This window comes from Aquarana catesbeiana, unplaced genomic scaffold (genome assembly GCF_042186555.1).
Source record: "Aquarana catesbeiana isolate 2022-GZ unplaced genomic scaffold, ASM4218655v1 unanchor237, whole genome shotgun sequence".
NCBI lineage: Eukaryota > Metazoa > Chordata > Amphibia > Anura > Ranidae > Aquarana > Aquarana catesbeiana.
Window position 1 is genome coordinate 530114 of NW_027362665.1, and position 25748 is coordinate 555861.

Consider the following 25748-nt stretch of genomic DNA (forward strand, 5'->3'; position numbering starts at 1 on the left):
GTTTCCAGCAGCAGATCTTAGATGACATGCTACTTCTGGGTCCATCAAATGAGCTCCTTATAGTTCATGTGAATTTCACCTGCAAAACATTAGCTCGTTTCGGTTGGTTGATCAACTTTCGGAAGAGCCAGATGCATCTGACCCAGATGTTGGAGTATTTAGGAGTACAATTTGACAAGGATCGGGGTCGTGTTTCTCTTCCTCAGAGGAAGGTCCAGGAGATCCAGTCTCAGACAAAAGCAGTGATGGCCAGGCCTTCTATGATGGTGAAGGAATGCATGCAGTATCTGGGGGTTCTATCAGCCACAGTTCCAGTAGGCCCGTGGGTCAGGTGGGGCAGAAGGAGGTTTCAATGCAACTTTCTTCTTCAGTGGGATTGTCACTCCTTGTTCCAGAAAATCTATCTGCTAATTCTGATAATCTGGTCCCTGGTTTGGTGGTCAGTAGCTCACAATCTTTCCCGCGGAGTTCCGTTGAAGGCCTCAGAACCAATAGTGGTGACGACCAATGCCAGTCTGGCAGGCTGCGGGGCACACTGCCTGGGACAGCAGGTTCAAGGCTAATGGAACCTTTGTGGGGCGAAGAGTGCAAATTTCCTGGGATTGGATGCTGTTCCAACCTATGTTGCGAGGTCGAGCTGTCAAGATCCTTTTGGACAACAAAACTACGGTGGCTTATGTGTCTCATCAAGGGGGCACAAGACATTGCCCGCTCCTTCAGGTGGCATGCCAATCTTCCTATGGGCAGAGAAGAATCTCGGCTCTTTTACAGCATCTTTTCTCCCAGGGCCTGGGAATGTTTTAGCAGATCGCTTGAGTCGAGGCTTTGGGGATTACAACAAATGAGGCCTCAACTCCAAGTACCTATGCAAGATCTTCAGGGTCTGGGGGACGCCTTCAATAGATCTTATGGCATTGGAGAAGAATTGTCAACTGCCTTGCTTCTTCTCCTGGACCTGGCATCCACAGGCGTTGGGTCAGGGTGCTCTGTCCAGGTCTTGGAACTTCCCCTTGGTGTATGTGTTCCCGCCGCTTCCCTTGGCTCTCAAAATCCTGCTGCAGATTCAGCGAGAAAGGGTCACAGCAATAGTAGTCCTACCTTACTGGCTCAGGGAGCCGTGGTTCCCTTTGGCTTGGAGGATAAAGTTGGGCTCACCAATCCCACTGCCTCCTTGTCAAAATCTCCTACTGCAGAGTGGGGCCTGATACCCGAACTGCAGGAGGATGAATTTAATGACTTGAAAGTGAGAGGGGGCTTTATCTGGCTGGGGTCTCTCGGGCGGTGTAGTGGAGACATTATTACAGGCTCGTAAGAGGTCTACGAATGTAACCTATCACCGGATCTGGAATACTACAGGAAGGGGTTGGAACTTTGGATCTCCTTCAGTATCTAACATTTTGAAGTTTCTGCAGAGTGGTCTCTAAGGGTTAGCTTATAATTCCCTGAAAGGTCAAATCCCCGCCTTGTCGGCTATGTCATGTACAAGATATGCTCTACATCCGTTGGTGATCTGATTTTTAGGGGCAGCCATAGAAATCAGACCTCCATTGAAATCGTTTTTTCCAAAAGAGGACTTAACACTAGTCTTGGGAACATTGCTGGTTCCTCCGTTTTGATCAAGTTTTCTCTTGTTTATTATTTCTTTTAACAGTTTTTTGTTTTTTACTAGCTGTTGTCTCGGCCAGAAGAGTCTCCGAGTTGTGCGCCTTCTCATCTAAAGAGCCATATTGTTTGGTGCTCCCAGACAAGATAGTCCTTAGGCCGGTACCGAGCTTTCTACCTAAGGTGGCCACATAATTTCGTATGAACTGGGAGGTAATTCTCCCAGCCTTTCCAGCGGATACAGCTGATGATGAGTGGAGTAGGTTAGACCTGGTCTCTGCAGTTTCAACCTACCTGAAATGGACTAAAAGCTTTTGAAAACAAGATCAGCTGTAGGTTTTCCCAATGGGGCCTAAAAAGGGTATGCCAGCAACATCCAGAGTTGTGTCTTCCTGGTTTGTCAAGACCATACATATTTCATACAAAACCCTGGGCCTTCCTCCTTCAGAGATCAAAGCACATTAGACGAGGGGTATGGCAGCATCCTGGGCAGCATACGCAAAGTTCGCCCCTGAGGTAGTTTGCAGAGCAGCAAGCTGGAGTGCGCCCTTTTATTAGGCATTACAGGCTTAATATGGCTTGTCCGCCTGAGGAAACATTTGGCTCTATGGTTATTACAGCGGCTGTTGCCCATTAAAAATTTGAGTAGCATTGCATTGAGGGTTTGGCTTATTTTTTGTCTTCCCTCCCTTCTTAATATTGCTTGGTACATCCCATAGTAGGCTGATATGGGGAGGTCCAGGAATAAGGAAAATTGTTATCCATACTTACCGTAATTTTCCTTTCCTGGATCCTCCCCATGTCAGCCGGGGATTCCCACCCAGTTTATCCATCGCGAGGCGGGTATTTTTGAACACTAGTGTGGGCAGACAGCCACCATTTATGGGCTAAGAAAGAGGTGGTCCTGGAGGGGTCAGAGGGGGCGGAGCTGACCCATAGTAGGCTGACATGGGGAGGATCCAGGAAAGGCAAATTACGGTAAGTATGGATAACAATTTTCCTTAATTGTACATTGCATACTCCTGACCCCTGCACTATATACTCTATGTTGTACATTACATCATTCTGATACTATATAGTCCTATCTGTTGTATCTTATACAATATGTTGTACATTCCATAGTCCTGACTTCTGCTCTCTCCCCTCTACCCACTGCTATATATACACATAATATGTATTCTTTTTTGTTACACCCATTTTCTACCAGCTGGACATTTTATATCTGGTTGGAGCACAGACGTTTACATGTTGATAATAATGTGATAATATCCTCAAATTTTGGAACCTTAAACAGAAAGTGATAATGAGGGAGGAGTCAATAACCCAATGATGGTGGTCTTCAGGATCAGTCCAGTCTTCATCTTGGTTGTTCTCCCCCCATCCTCACTCTCTGACCTCTGGTGGGGCTCAGCCCCACTGTTATTCATGACTAAATCATGAACTAAATAAGGAAGTGCAGGACTTCTTGTGTTGGGAAGATGGCAATGAGTGATAGAGGGGGTGGGGACACTCGTCCTATAATCCCCTCATCACTGTCACTCCTATAAAATACAGTTCTCGTTGTTTCCTCGCTCTCTGACTAAGGTCTATGAATAAAGAAATGAACTGGTAGGAGATCAGAGGACCCATTTACTAGTTACCTTGAGGGGGGAATTGTAAGATCCTCAGAGACAAAGCTGCCTGATGTGGGCGGAGTCCTGGTTTAGGGGAACCAATCTGCTCATGTCTAGTAATAATCTTTTTATTTCTATTTTAGTAGATGGACGGGAGATGAGGAAAACCTCAGAGGATTGTCTCACTTTGTCTCCAGACTGTAAAGTAGAAGATGAGGACATCACACAGTATAGTCCAGGAGAAAACCCGGATATCTCAAATGTCCATCCGGCACCACACAGTGTAGATGGACCATCGTATTCCTCTTATCCTGAGGAACCTCAGACTGTGAGGGACGGTGCCGTCCTTCCAACAGATAAGAGCTTTTCCTGTCCTGAGTGCGGGAAGTGTTTCCATTCTAAATACAAACTTAATAGGCATAACAGATCTCACACAGCAGAGAAGCCACATTCCTGTCCTAAGTGCGGGAAGTGTTTCCGTTTTAAATCCCAACTTAATGTGCATAAAAGGTCTCACAAGGGGGAGAAGCCGTATTCCTGTCCTGAGTGCGGGAAGTGTTTTCTTTTTAAATCAAAACTTAACGACCATAAAATATCTCATCATACAGGAGAAAAACCGTATTCTTGTTCTGAGTGTGGAAAATCTTATTCACGAACCTCGCATCTTTACACACATCAAAAAGTGCACACGGGTGAGAAGTCGTATTCCTGTCCTGAGTGCGGGAAATGTTTTGTACTAAAATCACAACTTTTAATACATCAGAGGTCTCACACGGGGGAAAAGCCGTATTCCTGTTCTGAGTGCAGGAAATGTTTTTCACAATCCTCGCATTTATCCACACATCAGAGATCTCACGCGGGGGAAAAGCCGTATTCCTGTTCTGAGTGTGGTAAATGTTTTTCAATTCAGTCCAATCTTGAAAAACACAAGAGGTTGCACACCGAGGAGAAGCCATATTTCTGCTCTGAGTGTGGGAAATGTTATATACTGAAGTTCAATCTTTACAAACATCTAAGATCTCACACAGGGGAGAAGCCATATTCCTGTCCTGATTGTGGGAAATGTTTTTCCACTAAATCCGCTCTTTCTATGCATCAGAATTCTCACACAGGGGAAAAGCCATATTCCTGTCCTGAGTGTGGGAAATGTTTTTCAGAGCAGTCCAATCTTTACAGACATAAGAGGTCTCACACGGGGGAGAAACCATATTCCTGTCCTGTTTGCAGGAAATGTTTTTCAATGAAGCCCAATCTTTCCAGACATCAGAGATCTCACACGGGGGAGAAGCCGTATTCCTGTCCTGAGTGTGGAAAATGTTTTACACAGAAGTCCAGTCTTTACAAACATCAGAGACTGCACATGGGGGAGAAGCCACTTTCCTGTCCTGAGTGAGGGAATTGTTCCTCACTAAAGTCCTGTCTGCCGGTACATCAGGCATCCCACACAACCCTCGAGGTGTATTAGTGCCTTGAGTGCGAGAAATGTCTTATTTATGAATGTTGCTGGACATCACAGCTCTCATGTGGGGAAGGGTGCTGGGTGTAATCCTAGACTCTGACCTCTCCTACAGGCCCCACATCCAATCACCGGCTACATCTTGCCCCCCTAACCTCTGCAATGTTTTTAGAATTTGCCCCCTCCTGACTAATGACACCACAAAACAACTTATTCACTCCTTGGTTATTTACCACCTCGACTACTGCAACTCTCTCCTCACTGGCTGACCTTTTCACAGGCTATCCCCCCTTCAGTCTATTATGAATGCTGCTGGTAGACTAATACACCTTACTAACCGATCCGTGACTGCTGCTCCTCTCTGCCAATCCCTTCACTGGCTTCCCCTATCCCACCGTATAAAATTCAAAATACTAACTGTGACTGACATAGCTAGGGACTGGGGCTTTTGGAGAGGACTGGGAGCAATTATCTTACCCACTGACTATAGGCCCTGGCATTTAAGGGAACACTACTTTTTGGAAAGTATGGAGTATCCATGGAGTGGTGTTATTTTGGATTCAAGTCCATGTCTCCCCAAGACACACAGACTCTGGGACTCTAAGCCTAGGGACCATGTTAAGGGCCTAGATGCCACATTTCCAGCAAGGACTGTTCCACACCATGGGAGTCATAGCAGATGTTGATGTCATCAGCAAGCCACCTGTCTGAGGTTGCCTGCTATAATGTGTTTATTGCAAGTAGGTCTAGTGTGCCTCCTAGGGGTCTTTCAACCATTGTTATTTGTACTTATTAACTCGCCTTTTTCTGTCTGCTAAGCAAACCATTGTGGGTTGTGTTTATACTTGTAATAATGTGTATTGTCCAGTACACTGCATTCAGTATTGTACAAGTCGGCAAGTCTGACCTGGAATGAAACCTCTCAGTCATTCAGGTAGCTAATTAACACAGAGTTTATAGTATATGTCTGTTCTAATTATATTCCTGTGTGCAGTTTGTATTGTTAGGGTAATATGATCAGGAGGGGGTGTCCTCCTATGGTCTATATATTCTGTGTTAGTTTGTTCAAATAAATGTGTTCCAGCTTTGCTGCCAAAAGTGTGCTGCCTAGTTCTTGGTTGTAATATGCGGCTAGAATATCTGATATCTATCTTCAGACTGGAGGAAGCGATATATGATGGAAGCACTCAAGCGGAGTGGGAAGCGATTCCTTTACACTAACCACAACATACAAAGCCATCCACAGCATCACCCCCAGCTACATCACCAACCTCATCTGCAGATATCTCCCAAATCATCCTCTCCACTCTTCCCAACGCCTCCTGCTCTCTAGCTCCCTCGTTACCTCCTCCCATACTCACCTCCAGGACTTAAACATGCTGCGCAAACTGTTGGCGCTATAAAAATCCTGTAAATTAATAATAATAATTCACAGCTTCTCCGGCCACAGTGGTCAGGAATGATAGCAATGAACTCAAAAGTCACCTAATACATATCACTTCTGGGTTCATTCTAGCTACAGGGAGCAGTGAGCGGATGTTCTCTGGTCTATCTCTCTCTTCTACTCAGTGGCATCCACCATGCTAGGCCCATAGGTGCGATAAGTGGAGCCCAATAAACATAGTGGGCATATGTGGAAACCATCCAGCATCAGTTTGGAAAGCTTGCCCTGTGAGGATATCTGAGAGCACATTTAGTCTTCACCTGAATGTTCCAGAAGGGTACTGCTGGTCTCTGTGACAAATGATTCCACCATTGTAGGTAGGTTTTGTAATGTTTCCCTGAACATCGTAATTTGGCGATTTCCACCATTGGCGATGCCTGTAAAATATCTCATCTTTGTGTTTGTCTACACTCTGATATCAGACTGGTAATATTATAGATTTCCATTACCAGGAATCAGATGAGGAAGGATCCATATCATGTCCAATCATGAAGCAGATTTCTGACCTCACTCATGTAAGGGTTAAATTATTATAGACCGGGGTCTGACATCACTCCTAGTCTTATCACCGACAGGCGGCCTGGAGAAATACTCTTCAGAAACAATGACACAGATACAGTGCTGTAGTTTTCGCCAAGTAATTCTGATGAGCTTTTGTCTCTCGTTTATATAAGAAAAATAATGATGATACAACATTATAGCTACACCCCATGTGCATCATGGGACCTTTTAGTTATGCAAACAATTATGTTCCAGACATACAATACATAACAAACTTAGCTTATTTACAGTACAACAGTATCTATTCCTCAGAAATCACTGATTAAACGGGAACAAGCTAATTTCTGAGAGATAGCTTCATGGGAACCCGCGTAGGAGAATTCCTAAGGCAAAGAACAAGTTATGTGACATTTAAACAATTTATTGACAACTTAGCATGATATACTAAAATGGATACTAATCCTAAGATGGAGTCATAGTGGTTTAAGACAAACTCTACATATTCCTTCAATCCCCTCTTAAAACATTAATCTATATGTTTTCTCTAACTTTGCATAATAAGAACAAAAAGGGAGAGGCAAAATACCTTACATGTCTAATCTGGGGTTAAGCCCCTTACTTGTCCTATAAGTTTTCATATACATGATGTATTGCAATATGTCATTACGTGGTTGATGTACCCTCTCCATTAGACACATACAGCATTCATAACACAGATCTAATATCAAGATGAGAATCATAATCATCACTATAATTAGTACAAAATCCTTGAGCCATGAGAAGATTCCAACAAAACCAAAACTTTCTCCTCCAACGGGGCTCCAGGATTTTGTAATGTTCCTAGCTTGTGTCATTGTAATATTCTGTGTATGTGTGTTCCCACAGATACTTTTAATTGCACCCAAATCTTCCGGGTGATAGATACAGTTCGTTATGACCCAGTCAGGGACAAAAATAATGACTACGGTTGTCAAGAGCAACAGCCAGAGTCTGCCAGAGTCCTTGGCTATGAGCACAGTCATTTTGATGATTCAGAGTCTAAAACACCTGCTTCACTCGCTCTTCGAGGGCTAAAACCACCTGCTGCGCCTCCTTTTTCCTGTTTTTTTTATCTCTGGGTCAGCTCGTGTTCTAGCAGCTTGCTTCGCACTCTCCTTGTGTAAGGGTTTTACATGGCTGGCATGGATCCAGGCTTGTTGGTTTTCTACCAGGACTGCAGTACGTGTCATGGCCACCACCTTGGTTTCTGGTCCGAACGGGTATCCTCCTTTTCTGGTCTGTGCCAGTTGTTTCACCACGACCCAGTCACCGGGCTGGAAAGGATGTGTAGGCAGATCCTGTGGAGAAAGAGGAGAGGTGCAAGCAACATTTTTTTCTACTTGATCTAAAGTTTCAATTAGTTTTTAGACATACCCTTCCCTAGCCTGGTCTAAAACTCCTGTTTCCAAAACTAAAGGTGTCCTAGCTCAAGGTGTAGGGAACAGTCTACACATTAGGACCTCAAATGGAGAGTAACCTGTAGTCCTGCTGGGAGTCATTCTGATCTCAGCCAGGATTACAGGCAACATCTTTTCCCACTTGTGGAAAGTACCTCCTGTAGCTTTCCTGAGTTTATCCTTAATGGTCCTATTCATCCTCTCTACTATCCCTGAGCTCTGTGGATGGTAAGTGATGTGAAACGTCCATTGTATCTTTAATGCTTTAACTAATTCTTGGCAGAGTTTTGATATGAAAGCTGGGCCATTGTCTGAGTTTATCTGTAGTGGGCATCCCCATCTAGGAATCACTTCCTCTGTGAGTATGCAGACCAATGTTTGGGTGTCTTCTCTTGTGGTTATGAAGGCCTCTGCCCATCGTGAGAATACGCCCACAATGACCAACAGATATTCCTCTTTGGTGCCTTTCTTGGGCATGTGAGTAAAATCAATCTGTAGATGTGTGAAGGGGGTGGTGGGATATGGAAGATGTTCATGTTTTGCCTTGTGAGGAGTATTTGGATTGTTTCTAATGCATGTGATGCAGCGTGCTACATAGTCTTTTGTTAGTTTGGTCAAACCTGAAACGTAAAAATCCTTTAGTAATACTTCACATGTGGTTTTCCACCCTCTATGGCTTACTCCATGGTACTGAGCTATGAACAATGGTGCACTGGCTGCAGGGATACATGGTTTCCCCTCTTTGAGGAAAAGACCGCTTGTGGACTTTTCCCATTTTTCATCTTCTTGTTATAAATCCTCATCCTCCCCTTCTGAATGTTCTTCTTTCCCCCAGTCTTTTAGATCCTCATCTGTGGCATGTTTTTGGAGTTCTATCAGTGCATGGTCCAGGAGACTCATTTCCTGTGTCAACATTGGCATAGCAATCTGCGCTTCTTGTGTGGTGGCTGCAGTTTTGGTCACTTTGTCAGCAAGAGGACCATCTAGGGGACCATCAGACCACACCTAAGGATTCACTGGTATTTCCTGGACATCTGCTAGGATTTCTTTTGCTAAGTATATAGGGTTTTCAGGGCAAAGATGTTCATTTTTGATGACTCTACCCTTAGTCCCCCTTCGGGAGTGGCTCTCACTGAAATTTGCAATATCCCCATAAGGCCTCTACCCAATAAACTGGACACTTGGGTATAATTCTGAAACTGTGGACTATTGTAGGACCCATTTCTCCCAGGTCTACCTCTATTGGAGGGGTTTGGAAGGTTTAAGTGGGGAGGCCGTTAATTCCCATAGAAGGTTAAGCTTGGATCATCTCTCCATTCTAAAATTCTTGGGACAGTGTGCTGCAAGTAGCACCACTATCTACAAGAAATGGTATATCCCTACCATTTACACAGAGGGATATCATGGGTTCTTCCCTGTAGTGGAGAGAAATCAAAGGAAAAGCTGGTTCCCCACCTTCTGAGCAACTTCATTGTGGGGCCTGAGTCCCCCAGTCGACCTGAAACCTCGGAGGTCTTTCTGTGCAACCTGGCATCTGTTTGGATTCAAATTTGGAATCCCCACTTATCTGTGGCTGCCTCACCTCGTGAGGGCAGTTCCTTTTCCAATGATTAGGGTCCCCACAATTGAAACACCCCATCTTTTGTGGCTGTGTATTCATATTAGGATATGGTGACCTTGAATAAGGTCCTCGACCCTTAAATCTGCCTCTTCCTCTGCCCCTACCTCTCTGGTACATGTCTGTTTGGAAGTGGGTACTTATTGGTTTCTCTCTGAGCACCTCGAAACACCATGCTGCATCCTTTTCTGTTAAAGCCTTTTTAAATGCATCATGTGTTTGTTCTGGCCAATCTGAAATTTGTTGTTTAACCATTAATTGCTGCTGTGGTTTGAAGTTGTTAATGAAAATCTGTATCATTAGTGTATGTCAAACATGTGTTAATTTTAAACCTGCATCATGAGTCCAGACTGAACTGAAACATGTCCAGAACTTGAGTACTGATTCCCCTGATTTATGCCTGCAAGCTACTGCAGTGGGCAGTGAGGATTTATTTTTAAATGCTCTACTAAGTTCCTTTTCTATCTCCTCCCACATTATCTTCCTTCCAGATTCTTCGTTTAAGGGATAATCAGTAGCTGGTGTATTAAGAGCAATAGGGATATTAATACTAGGGACCTGTGCCCAATCCCATTTGGATGTAGTCCCCACTATACCATCTATGATTAATCTCATGTCTTCTTGGGTGAAATTCCTGCCTCTGCAAACCTTTTTTAGGTAACTCAATGTACTCCCAGGGGCTGTAGTGGGCTTGGGACAATTTTTGACTATATCATTCATCTCATGTAATTCTAATACCTTGATTACTAAAGTGTCTTCTACGGTTAAGAAGGGATACTGTTGTACTGCTGAGATGGCGAGATTTCCACTTCTTAATGTTTTTACTATTGGGCTGATGGGATGGAAGGATCTTGGCAAGCTCTTGAAGAGGGGATTGCTACCACTAGCTTCCCCTTGTCCCTCCTTTGCACCCCCTAGTTCTGAGTCTGAATCTTCTTTACCCTGGATTGGTGGGGAAACAGTCCTATCACTCCCCTCTGGGGTCTTGGGGGACCCTTGTTCCTCCTCTATCTGTACTGGTGTTGTGGCTCTGGCTGGTCTGGCTGGCCCGGCTTGGTAAACCGCTGCAGCCAAGAAATCTATTTCATCTTTAGTAAATGACTGATGGTGTGAGGGTTGTGGGTCATAAACCTTGAGCGAGGGATACAGTTTTGTTTCTGAATAATAAGAGGGGAGTGGGATAGGGAGCGGGGGAGCTGTAGGAGGACACATCATTCTCCTTTGCTCCATGGCATGCAGTCCTGGTGCCTCTTTGTTTCTGGGATTCCTTCTCACCTTTTTATCTGACCTATCATACCAATAGGGCGCATAAGTCAACCAATTCTCTCCCGCTTTTTTCATATAATCCATGTCTCAGGTGGGATCACCTGAGAAATATGGAAAGGCTTTCTTGTCTCCCAGACATAAGCCCTTTATCATATCCATATGGAAGGTATTGTTCTGTTCTTCCCTGGTGAAGGGGTCACAGCTACCCATGGCTCCGGTCCAACCGGACAAATTATCTACCCATGGATTAATGTACACATAATCTGTCCCACAGACTCGGGCTACATAACATTTGCATATCTCTCCCTGTTCGGGGGAGGAATTGGTTTAGTCATTCTGGAATCCATTTTTTTTTTTCTTGGCAAAATGCCAATAAGCACTCCTTATGGCTAGAGGTTCCCCTGATCATAAGCAAGTTTTGTTCGTTATTACTTTTCTTATTTTTATAACCAAATTTTTATTTATATTTCAAATTTTTTGGCAGAGTGCCAACAGGTTCAAACAGTGCCTTCAATTGCGGTAGTACTAATGCTACAAACAGTTCCACTATCTATTACGGTTAGTCAGATATTAGCACTTGAACCCTGTTGGCAAAAAGCCATATGTCCAAATTTTGCACATGGCTTCCCCTTTGCAAGAGATGTCAGTAGCAAAATGATTTATTCAAATAACATGTGTTGATCAAAAGTTAGCCTCATCAATTTATGTATTACCTTAAGAAAGTGTTATTAATGCTCTATCCATATTTTAATTGGTAAAAACGTCCCTAATGTCACAATACTTCAAAGACCTGGGACAGACTTGATAAATCTCCCCTGCTCTTCGAATACGTGATATTACTCCCTTCACTGTCAACCCTTCTTGAAACACAAATTTGTAAATTAAACCTTAAAACTTGAACCCGTGGTTTGCCTTCTCTAAATAAGGGTCCCTTTCCTAGTTTAGAATGATAACCTCCCGGGACACTGGCTACAAGATATGTCCGAGGACCAATATAACAGAATAACAAATCAGTAATACAATCGGGACACTTTTGAGACATTTGTTAGTACATAAAAAGAAATTAACCTGGATCTTATTATTCAACAGTATACAGATAAATAAATCAGCAGAAGCTAAACACTAATAAGCCGTAAAGCAATAATTTCAGTATAAGACTTAGTTCTGTCAGACCACCCAATATTTTATTTCTCTTTTTATAGTAGGTATACCTTTTAATTATAGTGATCTTCCCAAGACCCCTTTTTCCTGAGTCCTTCCCAAGGATTCTCTTTATAAGTTCTCTAAGAACTTTTTGTCATAAGTCTATACTTATAATTTCCCTTTTTAATTCTTTCCCTAAGATGACACTGAACTTCTGATTACGGCAAGGAATAGAAAATATTTCTACTCACCGAATCAATGCCATTGAGTCATCCTGCTGACTATGCCAGTTTGTAAGGGTTGAATTATTATAGACCGGGGTCTGACACCACTCCGTCCTATCCCAACAGGCCTGGAGATTACTCTTAAGAACTTGACACAGATAAACAGTGCTGCGGTTGCTCAGAATGATCTGATAGCTTTAATTCTTGCTTATATAGACAAAAAATGGTTATGCAACATTATAGCTACATCCCATGTACATCATGGGACCTTCTACAGTTATGCAAACAATTATTGTTCCAGACATACGATACATAACAAGCTTATTTTATTTACAGTACAACAGTATCTATTCCTCAGAAATCACACAACAATCGGGAACAAGCTAATCTCTGAGAGATAGCTTCATGGGAACCCGTGTAGGCGAATTCCTAAGGTAAAGAACAAGTTATGTGACATTTAAACAAGTAGAACAAAATGGATACTAATCCCTAAGATGGAGTCATAGTGGTTTAAGACAAACACCACATATTCCTTCACACCTCAAGGGTTGTGTGGGATCCCTGATGTACAGGAAGACAGGACTTCAGTGAGGAATAATTCCCTCACTCAGGACAGGAATTCGGCTTCTCCCCGTGTGAGATCTCTGATGTCTGTAAAGATTGAATTTCAGTGAAAAACATTTCTCGCACTCAGGGCAGGAATACGGCTTCTCCCCCGTGTGAGATCTTTGATGTGAGTAAAGATTGGACTTCACTGAAAAACATTTCCCGCACTCAGGACAGGAATACGGCTTTTCCTCCGTGTGAGATCTCTGATGTTTGTAAAGATTGGTCTTCTGTGAAAAACAATTCCCGCACTCAGGACAGGAATACGGCTTCTGCCCTGTATGAGATCTCTGATGTCTGTAAAGATGCGACTTCACTGAAAAACATTTCCCACACTCAGGACAGGAATACGGCTTCTGCCCCGTGTGAGATCTCTGATGTGTGTTAAGATAAGACTTCACTGAAAAACATTTCCCGCACTCAGGACAGGAATACGGCTTCTCTCCTGTGTGAGATCTCTGATGTGTGGAAAGACTGGACTTCTGTGAAAAACATTTTCCGCACTCAGGACAGGAATAAGGCTTCTCTCCTGTGTGAGATCTCTTATGTATGTAAAGACTGGACTTCCCTGAAAAACATTTACCGCACTCAGGACAGGAATAGGTTTTCTCCCCCGTGTGAGATCTTTGATGTGTGTTAAGATCGGACTTCACCGAAAAACATTTCCCGCACTCAGGACAGGAATACGGCTTCTCTCCTGTGTGAGATCTCTGATGTGTATAAAGATTAGACTTCTGTGAAAAACATTTCCCGCACGCAGGACAGGAATACGGCTTCTCCCCCGTATGAAATCTCTGATGTTTGGAAAGATTGCACTTCAGTGAAAAACATTTCCCGCACTCAGGACAGGAATACGGCTTCTCCCCCGTGTGAGATGTCTGATGTTTGTAAAGACTAGACTTCTGTGAAAAACATTTTTTGCACTCAGGACAGGAATATGGCTTCTCCCCAGTGTGAGATCTCTGATGTGTGTAAAGATTGGCCTCCTGTGAAAAACATTTCCCGCACTCAGGACAGGAATACGGCTTCTCTCCTGTGTGAGATCTTATATGCACAATAAGATGGGATTTAGAAGGGAAACACTTCCCGCACTCGCTACAGGAAAGCCTCTTATCTGTTGGAAGGACGGCACCGTCCCTCACAGTCTGAGGTTCCTCAGGATAAGAGGAATACGATGGTCCATCTACACTGTGTGGTGCCGGATGGACATTTGAGGTAGTCGGGTTTTCTCCTGGACTATACTGTGTGATGTCCTCATCTTCTACTTTACAGTCTGGAGACAAAGTGAGACAATCCTCTGAGGTTTTCCTCATCTCCCGTCCATCTACTAAAATAGAAATAAAAAGATTATTACTAGACATGAGCAGATTGGTTCCTGCTGTGCTCCAATCAAATCATCAGATATAAAACATCCAGCTGGTAAGAAATGGGTGTAACTAAAGAGAATACATAGTATGTATATATATATATATAGCAGTGGGTAGAGGGGAGAGAGCAGAAGTCAGGACTATGTAGTGTACAACATAGATTATATAGTGCAGGGGTCAGGAGTATGTAATGTACAACATAGAGTATATAGTGCAGGGGTCAGGAGTATGTAATGTACAATATAAATGATATAGTGTAAGGGTCAGGACTCATAATATTGGTATTCAGTAATCAGTAGAAGCCTAAATGTTTACATGAGACGAGTTGCAGAGGTCCCACACCGCTGCCTCCCATCTCCTGAGACTGCACTCAGTGACTTGGGTCTGAAACTATACAGACATATCCCTCCACCTGGCACAACCATCAAACAATAAAACAAGTAACCCTGGGAGAATTGTTCTGTCAGAGATCATTCTAGTCCTGGGCATGAGGTAGAAGACTCAAAGCACATACCCAAGGTGCCTAGGTAGAGCAACATTTATGGTGAAAATCAACCCTTTGCTATCAGCTGAACCTCGGAATTTCCATAAATCCAGTCTAGATCCATCAATTGTGTCTGCAGCACAGAGAAGGAAGATTATCACCCAGTACTTGCCCTACTCTGGACCAATCAGTGAGCAGTATGGGTGGAGGAATGTATTTAGTGTTAATGACCCACCTGTGCTGATCTCTGTAGGAGTGTCCTCCTCTATAAATGTCCCCGTTATTCCATCCTCCTCCATAGACTGTTGATCATCCCTCACATACCTCTCTTCTTCTTCTGCTTTAACCTCAAATTCTATATCGATTGGATCTCCACTCTAAATCAAGAAAATGAAAGTGAATATCATCCGTAAACAATAGGATTTATTATTGTGACATCACATATAAAATCCACAGATCATCTCTAGGAGTCCATGTTCTAGATGCTCCATCCCACCAACCTTGTAACAGTGATGGATGGTGTGACCTTCCTGTGTGGAATCCCGGGAATACAGAGGATGGGGACATCTCTCTGGTGGGTTCCTGGTATTAGGTGGCTTCATCATACCCTTGTGTCCTTCTGAAAATTCCTCCATCACTCCATACTCCTCTTCTTTATACCTTTCTTTAACATCAATATTATCATCCCCGAGGTTTCCACTCTGAAAGAAACAATAAACCATTCATTGTAACAAACATGCTGTGTATAAATCAGAACTACCAATAATTGTCAATCATCTACCTGATGATGGTGAGGGATGGTGTGATCTTCCTGTATGGAATCCCGGGAATACAGAGGACGGGGACATCTCTCTGGTGGGTTTCTGTAGCTGGATGACTCCACCATGGTGTCCTGGTACAAATCTTTGTGCTCTTTTAGAAACTCTGACTCCTCCATCACCCCATCCTCATCACCCTCCTCTTTTATCTCTTCTTTAACCCCAACTTTAGAATCTCTCAGGTTTCCACTCTGAATATATAATAAAAAGGACATCAATTGTAACAATGCAGATAATGTACAGATCCTAATAATACAATAAGTGACTGTTCCTCATCTACCTGATGATGGTGAGGGATGGTGTGATCTTCCTGTGTGGAATCCCGGGAATACAGAGGACGGGGACATCTCTCTGGTGGGTTCCCATTACTGGATCCATCTGTAGGAAACATACACACTGACTGAATACATTGTTTCTATGTGTTTATCAGATGATGGGGGATCTAGGTGGACCCTCCGTACTGCTCTCTCCTTTACAATAAAGTCTCCTCTTACCCGGTGATGTGAGGGGCGGCTGATTGTCCATCATGACATCCTTGTAGAGATCCTTGTGTGCTTCTAAATACTCCCACTCCTCCATGGAGAAATAGACAGTGACATCCTGACACCTTATAGGAACCTGACACACACAATGATACAGTCACCATCCAGACCCATCCCTTGTCTGTTACTGGATAATGTCCCAGAATTCCCAGCACCGCTCACCTCTCCTCCTCTCTGGTGACTTCTAGAATCTTCTTTGTATTTCTCTATTCTATCAGGGAGGGAGGTGGAGGCAATGTGATGGTCATATGATCTCCAGACTTCACAGGAGGAAAACTCTAGATCTGAAAATAAATAGCAAAATCAAATATATTCCTTGAATCCTCCTCACCTCACCATTCAGGTTTCAGTTTTATTAAAGCCCCACTTCAGACTGAGGTATAATTTACCCACACAGAACCTCAACACTATGCAGGATAAAAGGCATTCTGATGTCATCACATACAATGCAGGACCAACAGTCCCACTTTGCTAGTGAGGATGCCAAGGGTCCGCCCACATCTTAAGAGCATCAGAAAACAAAAAAGAAAGCCAGATGGAGGGAGGGACATTGAGGGGGGCTGTGAGGTCATTGTGATGTCATAGGACATATAGACTCTGGATGGAGGGACATTGGGGGGGAGGAGCTGTGAGGTCAGTGTGATGTCATAGGACATATAGACTCTGGATGGAGGGACATTGGGAGGAGGAGCTGTGAGGTCAGTGTGATGTCATAGGACATATAGACTCTGGATGGAGCTACAATTGGAGGAGGAGCTGTGAGGACAGTGTGATGTCATAGGACATATAGACTCTGGATGGAGGGACATTTGGATGGGGAGATTTGAGGGGTTGTCTATATGAGGCTCCTGTGAAAACCAAATCATTCCTTCTGGGTGTGTCTTTCCTCTCCTAAACTGAAGAGTGAACTTTGACCTTTACCATACAGAAATCTGTCAGGAATCAGTGAAAGTAAGCTCTCATGTGATCAGGTGACGTGCGGAGGAACGGAGTGTAAATAGCAGACAGTTTTCTCCGGAGCTCCTAATGGTGGGGATGGATTTTGCTGAGTGCTGGTGCCAAGTTTCCACCCCCCAGGATCACTGCAGGTGTGGAGAAAAGCTGTGTAAGAGGATATGGAGGAGAGATGAGGAGGAGATCCAGGAATCAGGATAAAGGTCAGGACAAGCAACAGACGAGCGCATCCAAGAGATGAAGCCGGGGTCACTACACAGAAAATCAATCCAAGGAAACAACAGGCAGGATGAGGAATAGCAAGAAGGATCTCAGAGACCAATGAGAATATTGCTCAGCCAATGGGAGATTATCTCAGCATGACTTACATAATGAAGGAGATGAGGGGGAAGGGGGGAGTCACTTAAGGTGGGGCTTGACAAATTTGCTTTCAATCCAGGAGCCAGCTACAAAAGTTAGGAGAGTTTTGAGAGGAAATGTGGGTTATTGGCACCTGGGGCAGGGCAAGTGATTTGTGAGGTGCAGAACACAGGATTTGGGGTGCAAGGTGCAGGAGAAGGGTGCAGGACATGGGTGTAGTGTGCAGAATGCAGGACATGGGGTACCAGAGAAAGGTGTAGGTCACCACAGGACATAAGATGCAGGAGAAGGGTACAGTGTGCAGAATGCAGGACATAGTTACATAGTAGGTAAGGTTGAATAAAGACAATAGTCCATCCAGTCTGACCTGTGTAGGTGCACGTGTGTCAGTGTCAATAATCAATTCCCATATCCCTGTATGTTGTGTTCTTTAAGATGCATGTCCAAGAGTCTCTTTAAAATATCAATACACCCCGCAGCCACCACCACTTGTGGAAGAGAGTTCCACATTCTTACCACCCTGACAGTGAAAAAACCCCTACGCAGCTTAAGGTTAAACTGATTCTCCTCCAATCTCATTGTGTGTCTCCGTGTCCTCTCACACCCCCTGAGATTGAATAGCTTTTTTCCTATCCTGGGATCACCACTGAGATATTTGCGTATATACTCGAGTATAAGTCGCTCCGAGTATAAGTCGAGGCCCTAATTTACCACAAAAAAAATGGGAAAAACTTATTGACCCGAGTATAAGACAAGGGTGAGAAATGCACAGCTACTGTAAGTGGAAAAGAGGGTCAACAATGCCCATTTGCAGCCTCACTGTGCCCATTTGCAGCCATAGGTCCCCTGAACTTCAAACTCGGTAATTAAGGGTTCCTAGATGCCCCCTAGCTGCAGCCAAAATTTTGGGGTCTCTGAACCAAAAGGGTCCCAAAATGACATTGCTCCAGATGGACATAGTTGACCGAATTTGGGGCCCTGTATCTTGGGGCCACTTAGTGTTAAGAAGCCCAAATTTGGTGTGCAAACCCAGTGGAACTAGCACCATAAAATTTCCAAACCTGGGGTTACTAGCACTAAGTGGCCCTGAGATACAGGGCCCCAAAAATCAGTTCAGAAAATGTCAAGCACTTTTCTGCAGCAGAAAATGACATTTTCCGAACCGATTTTGGGGCCCCGTATATCGGGGCCACTTAGTGCTAGTAACTTCTGCTTTGGATATGTTGTGGTACCAGTTCTACTGGGTTTGCACACCAAATTTGGGGTTCCTAGCACTAAGTGGCCCTGAGATATGGGGCCCCATACTCGGTTCAGAAAATGTCAAGCACTTTTCTGCAGCAGAGAATGACATTTTCCGATCCGAATTTGGGGCCCTGTATCTTGGGGCCACTTAGTGCTAGGAACTATAGCTTTGGATATGTTGTGGTACCAGTTCTACTGGGTTTGCACACCAAATTTGGGGTTCCTAGTACCAAGTGGCCCTGAGATACGGGGCCCCAAATTCGGTTCGGAAAATGAAATTTTTTGCTGCACAAAAGTGCTTAACTCGAGTATAAGTCGAGGGGGGCACTTTCAGCACAAAAAAATGTGCTGAAAAATTTGACTTATACTCGAGTATATACGGTAGCTATCATATCTCCTCTCAAGTGTCTTTTCTCCAGCGAGAATAAATTTAGCGCTTGTAGTCATTCCTCGTATTTGAGGTCCTCCAGCCCCCTAATTAATTTAGTTGCCCTCCTTTGAACTCTCTCCAGCACATTCCTTCTGAGGACTGGTGACCAAAACTGGACGGAATACTCCAGATGTGGCCTGACCAGAGTTTTATAAAGAGGAAGAATTGTGGTTTTATCTCAGGAGAAAATGACCAGTTACACTTACTGGTAACGGTGTCTCTTGGAAGTCTTCCAGGACGGCACCCTGAGAGATAACTGGTCCCACCTGACAAGAAACACAATCAAAGAAAAGGTCAAAAAAACCCGCCTCTCCCTGTGCTCCTCAGTTGTGAAAAAGTATTGACCCATACCAGTGCACGAGAGTGAGAACCACCACAAATGTTCATACAACACCAACACACAAAAAACGGGTGGAAAGTAGGCCTGCCATTCTGGAAGACTTCCCAGAAACACCGTTACCGGTAAGAGTAACTGGTCATTTTCTCAAGTCATCCTCCAGGACAGCACCCTGAGAGAAGAACAAGTAGCTCAGGCCTACCTTTGGGCGGGTCAACAGCCTGTAGAACCTTTCTACTGAATGCCAAATCCTGAGGTGACAGCAGTTCCATCCTGTAGTGCCTCCAGAAAGTGTTCTGGCTTCTCCACATAGCTGCTCTGCAGAACTGTTCTACCAATGCTCCAGCCCTTTCTGCCCAAGAGGTCGCCAGAGACCATGTAGAGTGTGCCTTAGGACTAGTGGGAACCACTTTACCAGCCTGCTCATAGGCTACAGAAATGGTCTGCCTAATCCACCTTGCTTTGGTTGCTTTTGATGCTTGCTGACCCTTCTTCTGGCTGCAAAAACCAACTAATAAGTGACTGGACCTTCTAAAAATCCTTCACTCTCTCTAAATAAACTAACAGACACTGTCAGACATCTAAACAATGAAATTAACTTTCCTTCTCGTTCTGAGGATTGGCACAAAATGAAAGAAGGACGATCTCCTGCATCCTGTGGAACTGTGAGGCCACCTTCGGAAGGTACAGGGGATCCTGCCTAAGGATAATCCTGTCTTCAAATAATAAGAAAAAGGGCTCTTTTACAGACAGAGCCTGGAGATCACCTATCCTCCTGGCCGTTGTAATGGCCAGCAGGAAGGTTGTCTTAATGGCAAGTAATTTAAGCGGGATATGAGCCAAGGGCTCGAACGGTGCCTTGGTCGAGCTCTGAGGACTAGGGTAAGATCCCATGGTGGAAATTGGTTCATTTGCACCAGGGATATCCTCTCCCAAACTGACAAAAATCTCTTCATCAGTGGGTTCAGAGCCAGTCTTCTGTCCAAAAAACTGGACAAGGCTGCCACCTGGACCCTGAGTGTCTTAGTAGCTATACCCTAATCTGCGCCATCCTGGAGGAAATCTAGGATTGCAGGGATCTTCTGCTGGGAAGTCCCCCTTGCCTTACACCAATGCGAGAAGGCTCCCCAGAATTTGGCGTAAATAAGCCTTGTAACCGGTGTCAATTATTCTCTCTGAACACCCCCTCTGCCGCAGGCTCTCCCTTTCAAGAGCCAAGCCACTAGCTTGAAGAAACTGGGGTTTGGGTGGCAGACTGGACCCTGTAGGAGAAGGTCCAGGGTAGGGAACCAGGTCCTCTTGGGCCACCAAGGAGCGATTAAAATCAGTCTGCCCTCGGACTGACTCAGCTTCTGCAATATTTTTGGGATCAGAGCCAAGGGGGGAAAGGCATAGGCCAAGTGGAAGTCCCAGTCTTGGGTAAACACGTCCACCCCCTCGGATCCTTTCTCCCTGAACAGTGAAAATAACCTCTTCACCTTCCTGTTCCCTCTGTGCGTGAAGAGATCGATCTCCAGTCTGTCGAAGCATCGACACACGAGGGAGTACACTTCGGGGTTCAATTCCCACTCTCCCTGGTTAATCGCTGTCGGCTGAGGTAGTCCGCTTCGACATTGCAGACCGCCTTTATATGCACTGCTGAAATTGAGGGGATCCTTTGTTCCGCCCACTCCAGGAGTTCCTGAGTCAGGCCCAGCGCAGGACCTTGTGCCCCCCCCCCGGTGTTTCAGGAAGGCCACCATGCTTGAATTGTCGTCAAGGATCTGAACCTCTTTCCCCCAGATTCTTTCTTTTAAAGCTTCTCTGACCACCAAGAGCTCCCGGAAGTTGGAGGAAGAGCACCTCTGAACTTGGTTCCAGACACCCTGGTCCCGAAGTTCTTCCAGATGGCCCCCCTACCCCAGGCATCAGTCGTCACCCTGAGGGATTGGAGCTGAGTCTAGAGGTGACCCTCCCCCAACCTCTGAGGGTTGAGCCACCACTGCAAAGACTCCTTTACCCCTCCTGGAATGGAGACCTTTTCATCTAAGGTTCCCCTTTTCCTGTCCCAGTAGGATATGAGGAACTGCTGGAGAGTCCTGTAGTGGAGCCCACGGCACCGCAGGAATTCAAGCTGTCATTAACCCGAGGAATCTCATAACTCCTCTGAAGGAGACTTCCTCTGCCTCTAGAAGAGATAAGACTGCAGCTATCAGGCCCTCTACTTTCCCCGGGAGCAACACAAACTTCTGTGCTGCAAATCTACCAGGAACCCCAGGTAAACCTTGGTCTGCGCCAGAATCAGAGAGGATTTTTCCTGGCTGATTAACCACCCCAGGGACTCCAAGGTACTTACTACTTTGTCCAGGTCGGACAGTAGTAGATCGTGACTCTGGTTGTAAACCAAAAGGTCGTCCAGATAGGGGATCAGCTCTATCCCTTGGAGATGGAGGTACAAAACCACCTCTGCAAGGATCTTTGTGAAAACTCTTGGGCTGGCTGACAGTTCAAAGGGTAGGGTGCAAAATTGCCAATGCTCCATGCCCTATCGCAAACTATAGAAATTCCTGGTGCCCTGGAAAAATGGAGACATAAAGATAGGCGTCTTTTAGGTCTATCGTGACCATAAACACCTCCTTCAGAACATGCTTTCTGACTTCTTTTACCATAGAAACCTGTTTAGCCTTCTTGAATGTATTATAAGGCGGTACTTTCCCGAGGACTTTGGGACCACAAAGATGTGAGAATAAAACCCTCAACCGTGTTGCTCTACTAGGACAGGTACTATAACACCCTGCTCTGCCTAAAGCTCTAAAGAAAACCCACGGCTTTCAGCGGAACCCTGGGTAGGCGGGTTAGAAGGAAGCTTGGGGGAGGTGAGGAGAGTAGTTCGAACCTGTAGCCCTCTCTTATTATCTGTAGTATGTGGGGGCTTTGAGTGATCCTTTTCCACTGAGTGGGAAAGTGAGAGAGCCCCCCCCCACCCTGACGTCACTTGGTATCTTTGTCAGTGGTATTTGGGCCGGAAAAGAGGAGGCCTCCTTTTTGCTTGCCCTTACCAATTCCCCATTTCTTGCCTTCCTTCTTATCCCTGAACAGGTTCTTAACCTGGGGGCCTCAAAAAAAATCTTCCCCTACCTTTCTTAGGCTTTACCGAAAACTTCTCTGTAGACCTAGAAAGGGCCTGGTCCAACCCAGAACCAAAGAGTAGGGAACCCTCAAAAATGTAGACCTCACAAATGTGTCTTGGATGTGTTGTCCCAATCCCAGGTCTTAACCCACAAGGCCCTCCTTGCAGAATTCAGAAGAGCCACGGGCTTAGCAGTTGCACGTACTGTTTCGACCACTGCTTCCTCCAAGTAGGCCACGGCTCTACCAATGACCTCCAAGGAGTCCAAGACCTGTTTGTACTTGGAAGTTCGCGACACATGGTCCATCAACTTTGTGACCCACATGTCTGCGTTCCTGGCCACACAGGCCAATGCCAAGGCTGGACTAATGGCCGCAGCATTGACCTCCCAGGCCCTCCGCAGAAGGGTCTCAGACCGTCGGTCCATTTGGTCCCTGATATTGTCCTGGTTACTCCTGTAAGGACTCTGTAGTCCTGTTTCTCAGCACCTTGTGGTGATCTTTGTGGCAGTGCAGAGGTGGTGTCATGTTGGAGATTCGGTCCCGCTCCTTCCTCTCTGTTCTGCCGGAGGGCTCTGCAGGGACACAGGCAGCTGTGGGTGGAAGCAGGAGCCGATGGTGACAGTAATGCAACCGCGGAAAGGAGAAAGATCGGCAGCGGGAGCTCAGTGAGATGAGTCCTCTCATGCTGCTGTCCTGTCCAGTCCACCCCTGACTTCACAGGTCGGGTGCCATCATCTCCTCCTCCTCCTCCCCTCACCCTCCCGCCTGGCCCCGCTCCGAGCCACATTCCTGTCTGAATAATGTGTCCGGGTTTCAGGCAGAAACATTATTCAGGCCAACAATGAGAATGAATAAATATACTCAATGATTCTGCGCTACCAAAAAGAACAAATGAGCGGCTAACACAACCAGCAAGTGTAATCAATATCAGAAACAAAAAATAAGTGTAGCGAGAAAAATAAGTGAGAATGGGCTGACAAGAGCCCAGGGGCCAGGACACCATTTCTAGTCACCATGGTGACCTGGGATTTGTTGAGCCCTGACTTATAGTAACCATAGATACATGGAAATTCAGCTGGTTCAGCAGGGATCAGTCACATTTCCATCCATGTGTGGTCACTGCCGGATAAAAGTCACTCGATCAGCAGCTGCAGCCAATAGCTTCATCACTGATCTGTGTATTCTGAGAGCGGAGGAGCGCCCCCCATTGTCAGAATACAATAGTGCAGCGGGGAGGATTCCCCCATCCCCCTCCAATGTGTGGATGGGGGAATCACTTCAGTTTTTTCCTCTCATCCCGCTGGCTGAACGATAAAACTGAACCATGTATGACCAGATTTGGGAGCAAGATATATTAATCATCAACTGATCCCTCTGAAGGGGTTAATCTACATATTACCTCCTCTGCCACCAGATCCTGCAATATGCACGTCCTTCCAAATGGAATGTCCTGTATACATGACATCACTTCCTGTCTGTTTTCCATAGAAACTTCCTGTCTGGGTAGAAGTGAGATCACCACCTTGTGGAGCTCAGAGGAACTGCAGCCCTGAGAAACGTCTGGTAGTGTGAACACGGCCTTGTGCTGTGTGTGTATGTACTGTATATCCTTATAGATGGGTCATCTCCACTCCCACCAAGGGGGATAGAAATATATTACTGCTCGGGGGGGAGACATTTTGGCCCCTTTGATTTTGCAGTAAAATTGATTGCAGATTTAGTCATGTAGAACATCTGTTATATGGATACAAAGAACCCCAGCCGAGAGTAAAGGGTGGAAATGGCTCCTGATCCCCAGATTTGGGCAATTATGTCACCAATATAAATAGGATAAAACCCGCGCTATGTGTAACAACTCAAATACCTACAAAAATAACTTATACCGGACTGCTGCTGTAACAAAGGTAAGTATTCCCTTTATCAACTAGAAGAGCATTATGTGTCACAGCGCTGTCCTATTGTGTGTGACCATAAATCATCACAAATACACTAAAATATGTGGTGTGCGGGGCACCGAGGAGAAGGATAACCCGGAGCATTGAAGGGTACATCGTATTTGGAGCGGAAGCCCCTAGGGACAACTTCATTGGAATCCTAGACGCCACCGAGTGCCGGACACTACATGCCGATTACCCCTGTAGGGGTGTAGGGAGCTGGTGAGTGGGGATCCTTGAGGGGGAGCACCGGAGTCACTGGATATCAACCGTCGCTGTCACTAAAGTCACTTTACACAGAAACTTTGAATTTGGTGGAACTATATGGAATTTTTTCAAGCTGGGACTTTCACAATTAATTTTTCATATTACATTTTTTATATTTAATCTGGTTCAAAATTTTTCACAAGTTTTCACATTTTTTTCTTATTACTATTGTATTTCTTTTAACGCTGATGAACTGTGTTAGGACTGTATTCAGCTGCCAATTGTCTGTGGGGGAGATAATGTGGTAACACGTATATCAGATGTTATATTCATAGTTGTAAATTGATTAATGGTCAATGATTACCTAATACACTAGTTGGAAGGAGGATTTTAATTACATCTATTTAATCCCCACCACGCACTTAGGGGGGACGTTTACTAGATTATTTATACATCTTGGATTAACTGTCACTGATGTGGATGCATTTACACCTTTTTATACAATAAGGATCCATTTGTTTGCACACACTAGCACGGGACATTAATCCCAATGAGCACATATTCACTTTACAATTTTATTTTGAGTTGAGTGCACATTTGCTCATCCAGACGAGATTATATATCTAACTAGGTATCCAACACAGGTAGCGCCACTTGCCCCATCTATAAACTCGCTTTTACATTCATATATAAAGGGCTAGGAGCTCAAATCATATTCTCTGCAGATCTACTGCTTCCACTTTACACCTACTTCACTGATCTTATGGTGTTTATCAATAAATGAAGTAAACTGATCCATGTGCAAATTCATATACAACATAAAGTGCTTTGAGCTCAAGATGCTGTTCCCTGCAGATCCACTGCTTCCACTTTACACCTACTTCTTTAATCTCATAATATTTGCTGCTTTATTAAATAAACTAAAAATCTGTGCAAATTCATGTAATCATACAATATTTTGTGCTCAATATAGTGTTCTCTGCCAGTCCACTGCTTCCACTTTGCATCTACTTTAATGAACATATTTTGCTCCATAAAATCCACCAATCAATG

General features: G+C 44.7%; 2 protein-coding genes across 2 annotated transcripts in view; one reads left to right on the plus strand and one right to left on the minus strand.

Annotated features, from left to right (window-relative positions):
- The window catches only part of LOC141122059 (uncharacterized), a 29692-nt gene extending 23846 nt beyond the window's left edge, over positions 1–5846 (plus strand). The window contains exon 4 of the mRNA XM_073611855.1: positions 3364–5846. Within this exon, the coding sequence (XP_073467956.1) occupies positions 3364–4608 (1245 nt within the window). The 3' untranslated portion in view covers positions 4609–5846. The remainder of the gene's footprint in view (positions 1–3363) is intronic.
- Positions 5847–12402: 6556 nt separating this feature from the next.
- Positions 12403–25748, minus strand: part of LOC141122060 (uncharacterized) — a 396180-nt gene continuing 382834 nt past the window's right edge. The window contains exons 14-21 of the mRNA XM_073611856.1: positions 23954–24053; positions 16283–16404; positions 16073–16196; positions 15859–15956; positions 15542–15769; positions 15261–15461; positions 14996–15137; positions 12403–14236 (exon numbers count right to left, since the gene is read on the minus strand). Of these exons, the coding sequence (XP_073467957.1) occupies positions 12888–14236; positions 14996–15137; positions 15261–15461; positions 15542–15769; positions 15859–15956; positions 16073–16196; positions 16283–16404; positions 23954–24053 (2364 nt within the window). The 3' untranslated portion in view covers positions 12403–12887. The remainder of the gene's footprint in view (positions 14237–14995; positions 15138–15260; positions 15462–15541; positions 15770–15858; positions 15957–16072; positions 16197–16282; positions 16405–23953; positions 24054–25748) is intronic.